Here is a 17,841-nt window from a genome sequence, read left to right on the forward strand (position 1 = left end):
ACCAATATTTCAATGCCACTTGGGCTGTGCAGTATTAAACATTTCTGTGATGCTTATGTGCCATTTGTCCACAAACAATTTCGGCAACTACAATTTATTCAACTGCTTGAAATTCAAATCATGCAACCTGATGTTTATTTAAGGTTATTACACCTGCAGAGAAACTCGTATCAGAAACTTCCTTCCTCCAGATTCATAGGTGGGTCGTAACCTGAAGGCCCTCTGTCTTGAGGTCACAAAACACTGGAGGACACACACGATGTTAAAGGAGAGTGCTGACACCCACACAAAAAACAGCCAGGCATGCGATTGCTGGCCACTATTCATCCATCATGGCTATCTGCATCACTTATCAGCCAAAAGCAGGAAGAGGCAAAATGAAAAGCAACCAGACGTCTGAGAAAAATTATGCCCGAGGAGCACAAACTCATCTACGTCAGAAGTACGCATTGGAAATCACTTCAGAAAAGTGACATTGCTGTGCCTGTGTTCCAAATCCTCCCTCAGCGAGTGTCCGACATGAAAGGTCGGCGACAACTCATTCATTTCATCTTATTTTTTTCACATCACCCTGAGAGGATCATTGCAAGAAGGTTCGACCCCCCCCCCCCCTTCGGGAGGACGTGTAGGGCATCAGAGGGATGATAATGAAATCAAGCTGATCTGATATGTTCCAGAGGATTAACACGATACGGTGACCCCCACATGACCTCCGGCATCAGATGGATAAAGAGGGCGGAGCATTCGGAACCTCATGAATTGCTAAGAAGACACAAAGCAGGTGTTGTGTTCGGGATCTTGGCAGTGAGGGTGAGCCCCTGCCCCCCCCTTTTTTTGCTGTCTCCAAAAACATCTCCAGGGTGCTCCAAAAGAGCCGCACAGGAAATTAAAGGTTGCTTTCAAAAGAAAAACTCAATCCTGTGCGTGTCAGTGATTAACGACGGCCTCCATCTTAGTGACACAGCAACTTAAACGAACGAGCAGATGGAGCTGTTTCGCTTTTCAAGTAAAAGTGGAACATTACCGAATGCCTGGGGGAGACTCTGTTAGTTTGCGACTGTTCTTTACCTGCCGATCCAGCGATTCAAGAAACGACAAAGCTTTCCTCCCCACCGCACGCACACAACAACACGCTCCCCTGACAATTCCTTCCCAGCAGGGAGCCCATCCTTTATTCATTTTTTATATATTGCCTCCTCCGAGTGGGCTGCTTGGCACGCGGAAATCGCTGCACTTAACCCATTATGCTAGGTAACGCTCCCCCAGAACAGTCACTCCCTCAATGGGATAAATTATTAACTTCCTTCACATCCCACTATTTATCACCGAGCCCCATCGTGCGGAACCATTGCTCATATCCATGGCAACAAGGGCCCATTTGCGCTGCCGTCGGATGTTCCTGCCGATGGGGCGGGGAGGAGATGAAGGAGGAAAAATACCTGCTTTTGGCAGGAGCGTGTTGCTTGCACGGCGCCGCCAGTTTCGCTGGCTTTAAACATCTTCACGTCCAATGGTACTCCTTATTCACAGACCCCGCGCCGCCCTCGGGTCGAGAGATGGCAACAGTGGGGTTAATTGGATCAGAGCTTTTCCCTCGTCTCCATGGAGATGAATCATACACTCGGGGGTGACAGTCGGAGCCTTAGCGCCACGCTGTAACCTAATCACAATACTGAATCCCGCTGAGAGCGGCGACATAACTCAATAATACGCACGTGAACCTGCCGTGACCCGCATCCCTATCGCCACACAAATACACAGGCGCGCAAACCCGGGCCGGTTAAACACACGGGGTTCGTCCCATGATGCCGGGTGCATACGTGCACGAGCTGGAGAGGAGAAGACCCTCACAGGTGTCCTAATTCATGAGCGTTTGCAGCTCATGAATAATTCAACAGCAAGTGCAAATGCTCTCCTTTGATCATTTACATTCACGTCTAACAGCATTAATTAATCAAACAAACCTTTTCTTTATCCCCAGGAATAGAAGGGAAAAAAAAGACAGGCGGCGGCAGGAACGTGCAAACAAATATGCAAAACAGACAATTCACATAGCAAACAAGTTGACTAATCACACCACTTAAGACACGTGAGAAGACAATTATTTGTGATGCATGCCCGAGTGACTCAACTTTCACAACTTCTTTCAGAAAGATTATAGTCTCACCTCCTTCAAGTCGTGACACACATTATGCTAATACACTCAAACACAAGTGTTGGAGTGTCAGTGAAGTTTTTCCACACTCTGGTACTATCAGTGTGTGTGTGTGTGTGTGTGTGGGGGGGGGGGGGTCGTTTGTGTTTACCTACCTTATGAATTCTATATTTAACACAGAGCAGTGTATGCAAAGGTCATGTATACATGTACACTTGTCTTGTAATCCTTATTGTCTTTGGGTTCAGTCCCAAACTTGCCATTTAATCAGAAGCCCCTTTGTAACACGGTAACTTGATATCAGATCACATTGAAATTTGTTGTGTTTTGGTAGTATCTATTAAGAATCGTGATCTTCAGTATTTTGGAGGATGTCAGCAATCATCGGCCATTTTTGTCTAACAGTCAGTGAGCAAGTAATTAAAGACTGGGCAATTTGTAAATGTTAATTTTCTCTGTGGGTACCTTACACTGGTGATTTTTAAACAAACATGTCTATCTTCTAAGATTGAAAGAAAAAAAACATGCTGCAAATCTGAAACTTGGTTAATAAATACATTCTTAAAGACATTTCGTCAAAAAAAGTCAAGTGTTGGGAGTCTTTACTAGTCTCATTATGACAACAATATTTTCACTTTGAATGCAAATGAATCTCTTAAGTATCGGTTATCGGCCTCCATGACTACAAATAAGCAGTATTGACCCTGAAAAAAAACACATCGGTCTGTCACTGACTGTAACAGTTCACTGGCTTAATTTTGTTTTGATTTTGTCAATTTACCACGCATACCATCTTATCATCCGCGCAACACTTTTGACATGGCATCTATCTGTAACAAAACACGGCCAAACTGGAACGCTTACATCACTGAAGTCTGAATATTGACGAATATTACGACATCTTACCGAATCCTTTGTGAAACTCTTCTTCGTACGTGTCTGTATGTCTGGTGGTGAACTCACGCATAACACGAGGAGCACAATGTTGGGTTGAAACGGATTATTGACACTTCCCTAATTACAAAATGGAAGATGATTTCAAGTACTTGTGTTCTGGGTAACAAGCATAGTCACGGAACAGATCAAACTCATTCTTCAAGGCACCACCATATGACAGAATGCAAGGTGCAACACTACTCTTTGTGTGAAGTCCCCGAGTGCAGCTACGTAACACAAACCGCAATCACACGCACATTGCTGAGGATTTTATCGGCTTGGCGAGAAAGACCTTACATAGAGCTACTCGTCAGCTGACCTCTTGTTTATCCTAACAATGTCTCTAAACTGAGGCTATACACAGAGCGCTCTCCTCCTTCGCTTAACCTGCCGCTTCTCCAAACCACCTCCCCTCATTTTCCTTAATGAGCCAGTTTGCATGCGGGGCACATTCGCAGAGGCCCTGTCTTATCCAAACACAGACGCCAATACATGTGCAGACTTAAAGTACCCAGCAGACTCCTCACGCTCCCCTCCTGTCGTCAATTTCCAGGAAACAGTGAAAGGCACGTCCGACTTGTGGACCATATCAATATCCTCCATAAAGGGGTGGGACGGGCATAGGGAAGGAGGGGCGGCCCGCCTCACAGGCTTCTTTTAGCACACCTCGTAAAAGCTAAATGATAGTTGAAGTGAATGAGAACACGTCAAGGTGTGTGTCGGGAGGGGCAGAAGGAAAAGTGAGTTGTTAACAAGATAGCAAGGGGTTGTAAAGAAAGGAGATGCGGATCTTGCACGGGCCTGTTTGGGGTGCTTGTGTGTGAGGAGTGTATGCTTGTGTGAAAGTATACACCCCCCCTTGTTCAGTCACCAGGTTTTTGTGTTAAAAAAGAGAGCATGATCACTCATTTTCAAACTTTTTTTCATCATTAATGCAACCAACTGTACTAAGAAGCTTACATGAACCCAAATTAATTCAAGTTCAGCTGTTTTGTGCTAACTGCTCATAATTTCTTTCCAGCCCCAAACCATGATGTCGCCACCACCAAGTTCTTTTGGTGATGAGCAGTTTGGTGTTTATGGCAAACATAACTTTTGGACCTCAGGTGGTAAACTTTAGTTCTCATTAGTTCTCATCATATGTGTAAACACATGTCTAATGAAGGATCCAGTGAGATTATATAAAGTTAAATAAAAGATGTAGAATTATGTGTGCTGCTGTAGTAAACTAGTTCAGCCAAAGTTTCATCAAAAAGCGGAGATCTTTCTTGTTCACGTTTAAATATGCATGATGTGGTTAAGAGTGGAAAGGTCGACAACAGTTGAGATCCTCTGCCGAGGTGATAAACAGACCGCGGTTGAGCCTTTGACACACAAACATACACGGTTGTTGACACGCAGAGGTGACGAGCAGTTGCCGAGAGGATCAATGGAACAGTGTGTTTGTGTTTTCCTCTTAAATTTTCTATTGAATGAAGCAACGGGGAAGAGGTTGCAATTAAAATCAGGATTAGCTCAGGTACACAAGACAAGCTTCCCCATGTTGTCTGAGCTTTGTATACTATCGCTGTCAGCGCCATATGCACGAGAGAGAGTCCCAGCGGCTTCGTGCGAGCTCCAGTAGGAAACACAATGCAGGATGAGTCCCACTCAGCGGCGGCAGCCCACGAGCAAGAGCTTAGATGAAATAGAAACAAGGCGGTGACAGAATGACAAGCCGACAAGAGGCAGAGAGAACATGTAAAAGGACAAAATGCTTTCTTCCTGGTTTGGGAGTGTCTCATTTTTCTCATTAGAGGAGCTTCGTGGATAAGAGCAGGCCTGATAGGCATGTTTTTCTCTCTCTCGCTCTCTCTCTCTCTCTCTCTCGTTCTCTCTCTCTCGCTCTCTTTCGCTCTCTCTCGCTCTCTCTCGCTCTCTCTCGCTCTCTCGCTATGCCTCTTTTCTCCCCCACTGTGCACACGCCACCTAATTAATTACACCTTATCATCATATTGCTATAACAACCACTGGCGGCTAATTAACAGCACGCCTCGATCGTGACCCCGTATTCAAGGGTCGGGGCGAGTGTTTGTGCAAAAGAGCGAGATGCGAGAAACACCCAGCAGGGGTGGAAGAAAAGCGGCGACGACGTACGGCGGAGGTAAGAAAAAAAGCAGCGTCGAAATGAGGAGCTCTTTGAAGCGACAGACACAAGAAGGGCTGGGGGGAGGGGCTTAGAGGAGATAGATGGAGAACCGCCTCTTTGCGCCATGCTGGACTGCAAGCAGCCTGCCTGGAGCCAGAGAGGCTGGTTCAGAGCCTCAACTAGGGGGCGTCACACCCCGGACACGTCACTTCCAATCGCCCCTGAGCCAGCCTGATCCTGGCCAGATTGCAACGCCAGGCTCCTGTGGCCCCAAACACACTCAAACTGATTTTATCATCGAGGAAGAAGGTGGGACGAATTGTCGAAGTGAAGCAAAGCCTAGAAAAACACACGCAAGCCTGAACAAGCTGAAAACCACGCAGACCACATGAAACACCCTCATGGCTCAACTGAGCGAGAGGGAAATGAGGAGAGAGAAAAGGGTGCGCTGGAGCCATAATTTGCTTAGTGGATGTGATTGGATTAGTGCTGGGGTCATATTATTCTTCACCCACATCTCACACGCGCACACACACACACTTTTCAAAGCTCAATGCCATAGTCTAAGCAATAATAGTGTTTGACTGCTCTTAAGCAGAATGACATACATTTATTTTTTGGGTATGCTCAACAGTTTTTTGAAAAGGATGGTGACAGAAGTGCAAGAGAATTCAAGCACAAGCACATATGGGGGGAAAAAAACGGAAAGGTATGGAATTAATTTGAAGGCCAAAATGATGTCACACAAAATAAAACATACACTCGCAAAACACAAAAAATGAAATCTATATTTTTCTTGTGACTAGAAGAAGAAAAAAATACAACAAGTGTAATAAAGATAGATATTTAACGCCTCAGAATTTGTTTTTCTTTCCACAAGTTTAGCACAGCAACATCTTTTTTTTTTTCATTCATTTTAAAACATTGTCACTTGAAGTCCATACAAAGCAGCCCCTTTAATTTCAACTTGAAATTAACAGTGATGAGATGCAAGTTTAATTTGTTCCTTGATCACTCTTGTAACTAAAAGCAATTGTATCTCCAATTTTCTTTCCCCAATTAAATCACTACGGCCTTATTTATCACATGATGACACAGTTGCAAGCCTGTCGATGACATTTTACATTGTCTGCGTTAACAGAGCAGACGTGAACAAAAAGCATTCTTGTTTTAAATGTCCCTTGTATAAGGCTAATTTTGAGAGTAAACATCATCTGCGAGTGGCAATAGACAACTTTCAGTCTCTTCTATTTCTGCCAAACTGCATGCATGTTTTTGTAGAGTTGAGTTCATTGCCACAAGACAGCCGTCTTACCTTCAACGTTTTCTCGCAACTCAAAGCAAAAACATATTTCATCTACTCTCTCAAAGCTGTTTTTCCAAATATAACCCTTTCATTCTGATTCTATGGATTGCACTTGATTAATTTGACTGAAAAAATACAAAAATGAGAATGTGGGATGAAAGTGAGAGTGAAAAGGAATCAACTGCCAGTGATCTACCAACAGGGTAGAAAAGTCATGTTCGCTGTCAGCCATTACATGGCCACGACTGAATTATTTAAAACACACTCTCACCTGTGTGTGTGTGTGTCAAACGGTTGACTGCGAAGAATAAGGGCTCAGTGTTGCCATCACGTGGCTGCTAGAAAAAAGACCCTGGTGCTCTGTTTCAAGCTGCACAGCGCACACACACACAAACATTCATGCCCACAGCGGCATGTGTGTTCATGAGCACACATACTGTCAGCATGCTTAAGAAGACAAAGCAAAACTGACATCTCCCATCTAGGTGATCCTGTAAGATGCATGACTTCGTATTTGCTCCAAGGCTCCCCCTACAGACAGAGTTTAATTTAAGTTCAAGCCGTTGACTTGGATGACAATCAACAGCAATCACATGCAGTTGTAACTGTTAACTAATTTATGTTTGCAAATACTGACAGAGCTCATTCATTTTATTTTGTCTTTCGGGGGAAAAATGTTCATTTATCGCTGCACACAACTCTGCGCTCCCAAAACATGACAGGTGTGCTGGCTGGTGTGCCAGTATTACAGACCATTGAAGTGGATGATCCAGGGTTACCGTGGCAACAACAGAGACGCCATCCACCCCATTACAAAGCATTCAGATAATGAAGATGCCGATCTCAATGACCTAATATATTGTTGCTGTCCACTGTAACAAACTCATATGACACAAGATGCAATCTTGAGAAGAGGGATTTTGTGTTGCGGCTCTTTGTTAAGAAAATCAGAGAAGCAGGAGATGTGAGAGATGAAACCAACCATTTTGATTTGAAGAGCAAGAAAAAGCAAATAAGGGGAAATGATAGCTGAGGATGAGACTGGAGTAGTGCCTGTCGTAGGCGAGGATTGGGGGAGAAGGGTAGGGTGGTATGAAGGGAGCTAACAAGAGCATATGACAGTACGACCCGTGCCTTCCCCTGACAGGCTTTATTACAGTGCCACCTGCAGAGAGACAGCAAAAAGCACTTAGCCACAGCCGACAGAGGAGGAGAGAGAGGGATGGAAGAGAGGAAGGGAGGCTGCGTGCAAGGGATAATTGACAATGGAGGGGATGGAGGGAAGCAACAAAACGGAGCAGCATGATGGAAGGATATTAATTTCATTTGACGAGAGATTTGGGATGCATCAGATTAAGTCATTAGAAAATAAGGTTTTCATCCTGCAGCTCATGCTTATGTTTGAATAGCACTCAAAGAGAGCAGAACTCTGCGTAAAAGGCCCTTTTGGGTTTTTGAAACTTGGCAGAGGTAAAGAATGCGATCTGTTCCTTTAATACAGCATATTTTTATTCTTGGACTCTACGATCGATGGCCACCTTTTATCCTCCCTCAGACGCTTAGCAGCTCTCAATAAGATGACACGAAGAAACAAAGCAGTGCGAGTGTGTGGGCAGACAGGTTTAATCCTGCTTGAACACCTGTTTCCTTGGGCCTCTGAGGTCAAAGGTGAGCCTCTCGAGGTCTTAACTAAGTGGTCAGTGTTCAGGCTTGCTGCTAGAACCTGATCTCACTGGGGTTGACCTCACAATAAGGTCTTAAAGAAGAAATATATAGTCGCCTAATCCCTATGTGGTGTATATATGATATAACTCATTGAATAAAACAGCTGAATTTTGGTTCTGTTTTATTCATTCACTGTCATTGTTTGCTGCAATTTATGCAGGCCATGAGGAGGAAATAATTAAGGAGATGAAATGAAGAGAGGTTCATTACATCCTGAATGGTGGCTGTTCACATCTATTAGTGCTTTGTCCTGCTGATGTATTTGCTGATGAGCTCGAGCCAAGTAATGACGTGCTCTGCTGGCTGTGAATCTATAGGTCTCTCCCTAAATCTGCGGCGGCTGGCTCCCAGGCTGTGGATGGAAAACCACAGTCACTAAATCAAATCCATCCGCAGGAAAGAGGAGAGAGTGAGCGGGTTGGGGGGAGGGAGGGGGGTGGGTGCTGAAAGTAAGAAAGGCGAGGGGTCTGTTTCTCAGCCGGTTGGAGAGAGGAATGTGCTGGAGAGTGGACAAATCAAGCAGGAGTGACTGCACAATGAGGTCAGTATGACCGGAGGAGGCTGACTCACATGCAGACAAACAAACACTTTAAACACACACATACACACAGAGCCAATGATTGAGTGAGGCCATAACCCCGTGCCCACCCTGAGAGTGGCTAATAACTGTGGCCCGGTGCCAAACCCACTGTCTCCTGACTAATTCCCGCCACACCAAACCTCCCCTAAGAGTGGCGCCACTCTGCAGAACAGGCCTCTGATTCTCAACTAAATCCTGTGATCATTACTGAATTAGTCCAAAACGATGGTGAAAAGAAAAAAAAACTGCCGTCTGTGGCTGGACCAAGTCCCCTGAAGAAAAGATGTTATGGAACCATAAAGAGGAGTGCTTTCATTGTGTCAAAATAGAAAATGGATTGAAATGTGAGTTTGATTTTCACTTTTCAAGTCACAAGGATGCTGGTACTTGTCCAAATGTTTTTTTTTTTCCACTTGCCACAAACATTCTGCCTTCTCCAGTAATGATATGCCGGGAACATGGAGCAATTCATGCTTTCAGCGATTTATTGCAAAGCCAAGGTTGACATACTGTTTGGTGTAAGTACCAATGTTGCCTGAGGTAAAATGCAGCCAGTTCATTGCTTGAGAGAACTTCTTTAGTGTGTGATAACAGCTAGAAGATGAGAGGAATGAAATCTGATCACGAAAAAAAGCAGAACTGCTATCCATTATTGTGTTTTACTTAATGTGTTGGGTATTGTTTTTTTTTTTTTTAATGGACTTACAGTGAGGTGGCATCTTGCCAAGACACTGTCTCTATGTACACACACTTTTTTCAGTTTTGTGGGCGCTGTGACAAGTTTGACAGTCTCTTGGGAGATTCACCCTCTCACCCACAAGAATAAAAACAAAGCAGCAGAAGGGGTGGGGGAGCAAGCAATCCTTTCTTGTCACCCAGTTGCCTGTCCAGTCATCATTTTCTATCAACCAGAAGACTCAATGGAACAGGACTAATACACACTTTGTTAACCTTTGATAAAGGAAGTGGAATCCTCCTCCTAAAAGCAAATGCCAAATATCCTCAAGTACGCCCCCCAACCTGGTGGTGCTCCACACAGCCACGGTGGGTTATTGCAATTGTATTGAACTGGCCGACAGCCAGAGTGAAAACACTGCCAAATCCAGCTGTGATGTTGTCATCACAATACACTGAAAGCCTCATCTCATAACAATTACATGTGTGGTTTGTGTAATGCAGGGACAAACACATGTCAAGGACACAAACATGACTAAAGTGGAACCACAAAATTAGTGCAAGCTCTTTTGTACAGCTGTTGTATTGCATCCATGCAGGTGAACAAAATGCTGTGGTCGGGTGAGTGGAAATTGCAGGGCTGACCAGAAATGAAATGCCCAACAATACACCATAGGAGACTGCATCCTCTGTTCATGTGTGTAAACACTGAACAGGTCCTTTTATTCCACATGGGTAGAGGATCCGGGACGTGCCATGACAGCGTGAGTGGCAATACAAGGGACATGATGGAGATTACTTAAATAACTCATGAAAATGCAGCTCTCAAGCCCCGCGGGACCACTGAGAGTCATGTCGAACGTGCGGGTCTGGGTTAGTGCTACGGCCTTTGTCACGACTCTTTAACCAAGTGTCAGAGACCAACTTGTGGTTTAGTTAACGTGTGTGTGTGTGTGTGTGTGTGTGTTCTGTGGTGAAAGCGAATGTGAAGGCTTTCTGTAAACGACCGAGGCGGCCCTCATGGCTAAACAGAAAATAGCCTGAGAGAAAAAACAGGAAGGAAACCTGGGTAGATCGGAACGCTGATCGGGAGAGGCAGATAAGGAAGTGATAAATAAGGGTGCAGGGATGCTGAGATAAAGAAAGGAAAGTGAGTGAAGCAATAATTACATTTACATGAAAAAATAAGGAAGGGGTGAAGCAGACCTGCGATAAGGTCAATAAAAATCTCAAGAGGGAGACAGCAACGATTTTCAAATAAACACACAAAGCCACTGACGGCATTCCAAAGGTTGTCTCACATACACATTGCAAAGTTATCTTCCTTTTTAAGCCCATGCTCCTACTTGAGCATAAAATTCTCATCTCTTATTTAGAATTTAAAGGAACTTCCAATTTGTGACAGCAAATCAGAAGGAGCAAATCAAGCTAATTAAGCATGAACCAAATAAAACAGATTCAACAGACAGCTTCTGTGACAGAAGCTAGCGGAATGTAAAAACCAGCAAAGCATGGTTGCAGACAAACATATTTCTTATCCTCCAGTCATTTACCTTTGTAGACAATTAGCAGCGTACGGTAATTACAACTGCCAACCTCTAGCGCAGAAATGACCTAACTTCTAACACAACTAAAAAATGTGGGTATAAAATCAAAGCAGAATTTTCTAAATCTTCAGCATTCATAAGAGCTTGACTCACTGGAACATGGGCGGTCGACTGGCTCGGATATCTCTGGCTCTGAGGTCACGGGGTGATGAGCTCGGTCGCTTGCAGGTTGCGAAATCTTTAAGCTTTCCTCCTTGCCGGCTCTCGTCGACTCCTCTGTCACAGTGTCGGCCTGAAAGATAAGGAGATTTGATTTGAAGTAGTACGTGCCATTTCAACTGTGACATTCTAACGGTAATAGAGCAACAACAAAAAATCCTGCATCAAAAAAAAAGTTGCATATGAAATGAATCGAGTAGTGGATATGGATCTCCCACTGTGCCCAGATTAATAACAAACCAAATATCCCTAACCTCAAACAAACCAGATGAAATCAAATTGCCATTTTGCAATCTCATATTATGTAGACTTGGTCATTGTATAATTGTCATTGCGTCCATCTTGAACTATTTGAGGTGTTGACATCTCCACTATAAAAAGACCAAGAAGAGGAGGAACATTGGGCCGATGCAACACAGGAAGCCTCCTGTGAAGTTCCAGAAGTCAAAAAACAGCTGCATAATGTGCAGCTCTGACAGCATCAGTCTGCTATGATGTGCTTTGCTGAGAGGAACCCGGGATGAGCCTCGAGGAAGGAAGCAATGTGACCATGAGAAGGAGAAGGGAAAAGGAAATGCTGGCTGTCAGAATGGAAGGACTTTAAAGAAGCCTCATTGACGAGAGACAGCGAGGTAGGTGTGGAGCGGGCTGAGACAAAGACACATCCCGCTGTTATGAAGTGAACATATCACCCAGTCGGAGACACTGAGCCACAAAGCAGAGGAATGCCCCGAAGACTCAATCCCCTCTGAAACGCATACTTATAAATATATACAGAATAAGATTCTTTTGGGATGGCCAGGATTTCTCCTTAAATCTGCCAATGACAGCAATGCCCCTGCCCCTTCATCATACTTCACAGTTGGGATAATATTTTGATGGTGTTATGCTTTGCTCTTCTGCAAAGTTCAAACATTCAGCAATTTATTTTTAACAACAGTGGCTTTTTCCATTTTGTCCTCCAGTGACATCAATTCTTTTTTTAATGTGCGACCTTTTGTAGATTTGGCACCAGAGACATGTTTGCATGTGACAGATATTTTTTAGCTGACATTGTAGAAATTGTCTTCACCTCATTGAGCATTCTTTGGCTGTTCCACTTCCAGGGAGTATCAACAGTGGTGAAATGTCTCCAATTATAAATAATCTCTCTTTTGATGAGCGTGAAGAATTTAAAGAAAATCACTATTTCTTAATGTAGTTCTCCTGAGAACTATTTGGTTTAAGGCAAAGATGAAGCGGGGTTGCCAAGATTGATGCTAAAACGTCACTACCGTTGCTCTCACGCGACTCATCTTCGGCCATCACACTTGTTATTAACAGTCTGCCGTGTTGCACAACATGAGTGTCTTGTGGGCACAAAGTACATAAGAGCTTCAGTGACGAAGGGACATTTAAGGCCTGATTCTGAATTGAGTGTTGATGAGTGCACACTCATGTTGAGTCACAGTGGAAGATAGGGGCATTAGATGCAGCGCACGAGTCAGGAGGTGAAATGAGAAATATCAACAGAGGCACTGCTAATTGAGGTTAATTCCACTGTTGAACAGTCTCGCCTCTAATCGACAAGGAGGACTCTGCCGCTAATGGAGGATGTTGAACCACGGGAGTCTGCGGCCAGCTTTCCGTCCTCAATGGAGCTGACAATATTAGTGCTGGAGTATCAATAAATATAATTCATCCATTCATTATCTGAACCACTTTTCCTGATGACATGTCACTTTTGTAGTGGGAGTAACAAATAAACAGCTTTGAAACGAGCATGATTCGTTTCGTATTTGGAGAATCCTTCACTAGCTACCAAACGCCACCCAGCCAGTTGAGCACACAATCAAAACAACAGGGCAAGTGTAACAAATGACAAGTGTTTTTGTAAATAACATCCACTGACACAAAAAGTACTGATGTGATTCTTCACGACATAAGCACACCCTCATTGTCCACTCCAGGGACGAGCACTTTCTTCAGAGGCGAGCTAATCGATAGCCGAGTGTTGTGCAGCATTCGCCACGCGACGACTGGGACGTTAATTGATGGGGACGGACAAGCGTATTTGTGTGTCACCAGCGTGCGTGGTGGTGGTGGTGGACGGGGTCATTGACACACACTGTCAAAGGTCTAAACTGGAAATACACTCGAGGAAGTCGTTAAATTTGTCAGCAAGGGCGCGGGGGAGATCAATGGCGAGTCAAGTTGTCAGCTGCTGAATCACAGGAGGAGATTGTGGGTGTACACAAAATGTTCACGCTTGACTTACCCCCGGACACTCTATTAGGTAAACCTACTACTGTGAGACGATACAAGAGCTGTATCGTAGAGTCCAGTACATTTTCCGATATTTGCAGTGATGGAAAAAAAAGGATGGATGGATGGATGGATGGATGGATGGATGGATGGATGGATGGATGGATGGATGGATGGATGGATGGATGGATGGATGGATGGATGGATGGATGGATGGATGGATGGATGGATGGATGGAAATGAGTGGATTAATCTGGTTAATTCTTATTTCACAAATGCAACAGTAATCATAATACCTACTGGCAAAGCAGATTTAAAAAAAAAAAAAAGAGATTTTTTTTTCCAGTTGTAACTATCCAAAAGTATTCAAATGCTGCATTGATATGGACTAAGAAAATAATACGTCTTTCTTATCGGCCAGTGAAAAGGCAAATAATCAAATTAAGCCTGCTGGATGACTGTTGTGATACTTGGCATTAGAGAAGAGCAAAGCAGATGCTTGCTCATGTAAAAAAAAACGTCATGGATTACAATTAGAACAACAGTGGGGATATATTCCTCCAGAGGGATACAGTGACTCTCCCTTCGGGATTTGGAGGCAGATGTCACCCACAGGACGTGACTGCCCTACAATGTCATGCCACCATGCTGTTGTGCATATGTGCCAGCGTGTGCGGCGGCTGCTTCGTTGGTGTGCGGCTCCGCTGACATTTCATCAAACGCGCTTGACATTTCCAGAGGATTTAAAGATTTGATCCCTTCTGTGTTGAGGAAGTTGCGCGCTGCCGTCCTCGCAACTCTGAGGGAGGCCGGTGGCGGTGCGCATCGTTCGCCCGCGAGAGGCACACCATTTTGGTGATGTCACTCACCCGTAGAGCGACCACTGCCCTACACGCTGCCTGCCTTTTAGAAATGACTGGTTCACTGCTCACTCTTTTAGTTATTATCCCCCCCCCAAGCTGCTGAGTGTTTCTGCACGCCTCAACCCAGGCAGAAGAGCGAAGACCAGAAGATATGAGAGGAGGAAGCGGATATGGTGTGGGAAGCAAAGAAAACAAGAAAGTGTGAGCGAGAGATCCGTTTCTCCAGCTACAGGCTAGTTAGTGGAGCGAACTGACACACAATGACATCTCTCTTCCACTGAACTAGACTGAAAAGGGCTCACGACACTTTGTGCTCCCTCTCTCTCTCGCTCTCTATCACTCTCTCTCTCTCTCTCTCTCTCATTCAACTGTCCCTTCATCGCTCTCAACTCTCTCCATCAGCCCTGCGGCTCCGGTGTTGCTTTTTCTGCCTGGATGGACACTGCAGTAGTGCTGTCCTAGCCTAGGGCTCAGCTTACACCTCACCACAATATGTTGAACACACACACACATACATTCCTGATATCCGCACATTAACACAGACATGAGGAGGCCCGAGGTCTGGCAGGGGTCAGTCAAGGGCAAAGGAATAGGAAGGCAAACAAAAACAACCTCACACTCTGACACGGTAGTATAACCAATAAATGTTTATGTACTGCTCGAGTTCATGCATACGCTTACGGCACGGCACGTCTGTGTGTGTGCATGTTTAAATAAGTAACACAATTCCGACAACACACAAAATGTATACAGTATGTGGAGACGGGTAGACACACACACACACACACACATACACACACGTACACAGACAACACACAGTTGGTGACAACTGCTGGGCTGCAGCACCGCTCTCCCAGGTCTATTAGGGAGTCTAACAGGAAAAGGGTAAGTGCTATCGATTGGCCTCGTGGTCACAGCAAAAACAAGCTGACGATTAGAGTGCTTTCTTTTGAGCTGAGCACGCACACACACAAACACGCACACACACATCCATACATAGAATTTGATGATTTTGTTGGAAAGTCCGACTTGGAGAGAGAAAGCGCAGATTCATATGGACTGCGTTATAGTTTGTCATTATACAGTGGCTGCAGTCGTACAGTGGTGCTCAAAACACTCAAATAATCTTTCCGAAATGAAAGGAAATGCCACTAATGTGTTCTTGACTCATCTCCCAATAAACACGTTTTTGCAATCTGTTATGAATTAGGGAAATAGTGCTCTATATTGTCTTTATAGTAATAAAATACAGTGAGTGCATCATGATATGTCCTTTGGTGTTTGCACCTTGGTCATCAAGAGGCAATATAACAGTCATGAAGCCACAAACAAAGACTTTCCCAACGACTATAAACAACTTAGTAAATCATAGTGTTAGTTGTTTTTTACCTAGGATAAATAAAATATGCCTAGTATTGTATATTGTTTTTCTTCATGTGTTGGTTAAAGGTTGACACAGTGACTATCAATGTGATTCATTAGTTCATTGATGGCATTTTGCACTTTGTGTTTGCATTGAGCAAGTGAAAGTAGAGTCGTTCGCTTGTTTTAAGTACATAAGCTGGAATTATATATTAAGTTGGACAATTAACTTCAACACGAGCACAATAGGCGACTCAGACTTGCATGCTGCATGTAAAGCTGCTAAAGCTTGAAAGAAGACAAAAAGATCTATACGTGCCTCTCCTGTGGGCGGCACTGTGGCATTATGAACATACAGCATATCAATATTTTTAAAAAGCACAAGATTAAGACACCAGGGAAAAGGATTTAAAACATTTGGATAGTCCTATAAACACAATTGTCCATCACCTCTTAATGGACAACAAAAAAAGACACTTTCCAAAGGTGCACTTTTGTGCAGTATAAGATCTTTTCCAGTGTTTTTGTGGAGGCATTACAGCACAATTTAAGCAACGTGAAAGGCTGTTGTCAGCCAAAAAATACAGCTCGACTCATATATCTGTTGCCAGGCCACAAGAAAATGTATACAGTGTGTAATATATTGAGCAGAGCACAGCAGAACAGCCGTATCCTCCAGGGGGGAGAGCAGTAAAGACAGAGAGAGCCATACATAAATATGGGAGGCAGAGAGACCACAACACAAAGGCCTGTTTTCTGCTGGCTTGGTAAATTGTGTCCAGAGGGCACACACGCACGCACGCACGCACGCACGCACACACAACCTGTCATTAGTAGCGACCTCCTGCAGACCCAACATCTTGCGCGCGTGCACGTGTACCTTTGAGTTCAGGTTTTATGTTTTACACCAAAGCATTTGTTGCTCTCTCTGATGTAACCCGCCATCCGGATCACAACCTGACACGATCAAATCTTGTGTGATGAGTTCAAAGACCCCCCCTCCCACACCTTTGCTCCTGTACGCAACACCCCCTCGGTAGCTTCCTCTGACGCCGACACACACATTTAGCCGCAGCCTTCTGTCTACCAGCTGCCACTTTGCAGTCATTCATCAGAGCTATGATTAGCCAGCGGAGGAATGTCGTGTAGCTACAGACAACTCCTCACCCCGACCCTGACCTCTCACCTTCGGGCGACCCCGGTCGACCCCGGGCTGCGGCAGCTGCTATAGTGCTGCGGCCGACACACTCCATTAGGTCTGACACCTGCTTTTACACACACTTTGAAATACTAACGCACGCGCACACAAAGATGCCCATGATAGAAGGGGGAGCAAAGCAAGATTTAGAACTCTTACTTGCACACTCACTCACGCACAAACACACGCGCACACACACACACAAATACAAAAGACCTTTACACATGCTAATGTAGTGAGGTGGCTCTTTTATGAGATTACACAGTCATTACAGAGAGCGGGGTCATGAGGGTCACCTGTAGCTTAGTGTCTCCACAGCCCACATGTATAAGTGGGTGCGCAGGAGAATAAAGGATCACGCCGCGCACTGAACGTATCACATAAACAGTTAAAGGGCCAATAGCGCCATTCAAAGGACACTGCGCATATGTTCCCTGTGTAATAAGACACTCTTTGTGTGAGCAACTCTCCTGTACGTGTGCGTGTGTGTGGGCCCCGGGCCGACTCTGACAGCCCCGTGCTAGCCATCTGCTGGCAGTCACACCAGGAGAAAGCAACCGCAGCCAAACAATGGAGAGCAATGACAGTCCAGGATTTGTAGAGAGTTTAGTGTGTGTGTGTGTGTGGGGGGGGGGGGGGGGGGGGGCATCGATGCATTTTGAAAGATCCAAATCAGCCCGGCTCTATGAGCATGTGGGTAGGGGCGTGGCGGTTGTTGATAGGTTGCCTCTGTTGCCAAGCGATAGATTAACAAGACCAAATGGCCATCTGAGGTGGACAGATAGCATTGAGAGAATGTTAGCCCAGGCTGCTGTCATTTTGTCAATTTGTACATTAAGTGTACGTTTCTCAACATGGTGTGTGTGTGTGTGTGTGTGTGTGTGTGTGTGTGTGTGTGTGTGT

The 17,841-nt window shown here is 44.7% G+C and overlaps 1 protein-coding gene across 1 annotated transcript in view; it reads right to left on the reverse strand.

The window, feature by feature from the left end:
• gse1b (Gse1 coiled-coil protein b) overlaps positions 1–17,841 on the reverse strand; it is a 119,540-nt gene that overhangs the window by 75,264 nt on the left and 26,435 nt on the right. The window contains exon 2 of the mRNA XM_085907997.1: positions 11,206–11,344. Within this exon, the coding sequence (XP_085764123.1) occupies positions 11,206–11,344 (139 nt within the window). The remainder of the gene's footprint in view (positions 1–11,205; positions 11,345–17,841) is intronic.

Source organism: Syngnathus leptorhynchus, chromosome 3 (genome assembly GCF_054491065.1).
Source record: "Syngnathus leptorhynchus isolate UIUO chromosome 3, UIUO_Slep, whole genome shotgun sequence".
NCBI lineage: Eukaryota > Metazoa > Chordata > Actinopteri > Syngnathiformes > Syngnathidae > Syngnathus > Syngnathus leptorhynchus.